The sequence below is a fragment of the Thermobia domestica genome, chromosome 4, assembly GCF_964235325.1.
Source record: "Thermobia domestica chromosome 4, izTheDome1.hap1.1, whole genome shotgun sequence".
NCBI lineage: Eukaryota > Metazoa > Arthropoda > Insecta > Zygentoma > Lepismatidae > Thermobia > Thermobia domestica.
In genome coordinates, this window is record NC_137457.1 from 170816676 (window position 1) to 170818601 (window position 1926).

At 36.1% G+C, this 1926-nt stretch overlaps 1 protein-coding gene across 1 annotated transcript; it reads left to right on the plus strand.

Moving 5' to 3' along the window:
• Nucleotides 1-410: 410 nt before the first annotated feature.
• Nucleotides 411-875, plus strand: LOC145682943 (uncharacterized). Its single transcript, XM_081754303.1, has one exon. It carries the CDS (start codon nt 411-413, stop codon nt 873-875), a length of 465 nt encoding a protein of 154 aa, XP_081610429.1.
• The last annotated feature ends 1051 nt before the right edge of the window (nt 876-1926 follow it).

Genomic DNA, 1926 nt, shown 5'->3' on the forward strand with positions numbered 1-1926 from the left:
TTTGAGAACCTTCTGATTAAAACAGGAGCATGAAAACACTTCCATGCATGAAGACTAATAAATAGAGGGCCAAACCTACCGAGCTTCTACCTACTACCAGAAACAACCAAGACCAGAAACGAATCTCCCTCCAGGGAGACCAATATTATCAGCCTGCAACTGCCCCACAAAAAACCTAGACAAATACTTAACACATTTTCTATAAAACTCGTACAAACACTGCCCGAATGGCTAAAAGACACTACACATTCCCTCCACAGAATCAGGAAAATCAGAAAAACGAATCCCAAGAACCTCCTATACACCATACATATAAAAAACCTATACCCGAGCATAGAAAGCAAAAGAGCCATAGAACTTGCATCACAGTATTACACTTCAAGATATCAAAAAAAAAAAAAAAAGAGAGAATGCGAAGGAGAAACTCTGAAGCCACCAGTCCTGCTCTAGTAAAGAGAGGACTGGAAATTCTGATGTACAACAACTACATCAGATTTGGTGACAAAATATTTCTCCAACGCAAGGGCACAGCCAAGGGAGCCTCGGTGTCGGTTGCCTATGCGAACCTCTATGTTCACATGGAACTAACCCCGACGGAAACGGGTCCCATAAAACCTTTACACAAATATAGATTTGTAGACGATATCATGGGAATATTCCCAGGCACCAAACAACAACTAGAAGCATATTTTGAAAACCTACAAAGAAACAGAGGAGGACTAGAATTCACCATGGAAACAGACCAAACTCGAATAAATTTCCTGGATGTAACAATAGCGAAAAGACCATGCGGCCATCTAGATACAGACATCTACTACAAACCCACAAACAAACAAGAATTCTTGAGAGCAAACTCAGCACACCCCAAACACTGAAAAACGCACTAATAAAAAGCCAAGGACTACGAATAACAAGAATCATTGAAAGCAAACAAAAACTGAAAAAAACATATTAAAACTACTAGGCAGAACCTTTATAACAAGAGGCTACTAAAAGCGCTAGTCAAAAGCGAAATAGAGAACCGACTAACAAAACAAAACAAGAAAATAAACAGGGGACAGACAGACTAATATTCCCACTACTCTACCACCCAAACTATGAGAAAACACTAAAAATGTTATCAAAGAACTCTGGGAAAGAGTAAAAATGGAATAGAAAACAGAAGACTGTTGGCAAAAGATGCCCCAAGGAACCTCAATCGTAGCATACAGGAGATCCAAAAACCTAAAACAATACCTCAAAAAAGCAACATATGACAAAATAATTAAAAATGAACAGTAAGAAACGAATAGCCACACCAAAAAAAAACACATAAAAAGAAGAGAGGGACTAACACACCAAGAATAGAATACAAGAAGACGAAAAATGAAAGAAATAAAAATAAAAAGAAAGAGAAAAGAAAATAAAACAAAATGAAAACGTAAAAGAAAAGAGAAGTCAAAAAGATGAGCAGTGAAATGGAAAGAAAAAGCAAAAGGGAAGAAACAGAAAGTAGAAAAGGAAAAATGAGAAAAGGAAGAAACAAAAAAGAGAACGAACAAAGGACCCCAGAAAGCAAAAAATTAAGAGAACAGAAAAAGGAAATATTGGAAAAACCATGGAAAGGAAAAAAAAGGAAAACCAAATAGAGCCACAGGCCCTTAAAACAAACAGAAAACCACAAATTGAGACAAACCAAAAACCAACCAAGAGAACCCCACAAAAAAGAAGGGAAAAACAGATAAAGAACGGAAATAAATATCATATGAAAGGAAAAAGAAAAAAATGAAAACTGAATAAAAAAAGAAACAAGACGACTAGGGTGTGAACACAAGAATGAAGGAAAACGAAAAACAAAACACGCAAAAAGAACAAGGGAAAAAACACAGTCTGTGAGAAACTGGTAACTATGATACCAACCCAAAAATAAAATGAAGAATAAAAATA

Bases quoted from the DNA above. Each gene is read 5' to 3' on its own strand.
- LOC145682943 (XM_081754303.1), top strand. From the start codon at position 411: ATGCGAAGGAGAAACTCTGAAGCCACCAGTCCTGCTCTAGTAAAGAGA.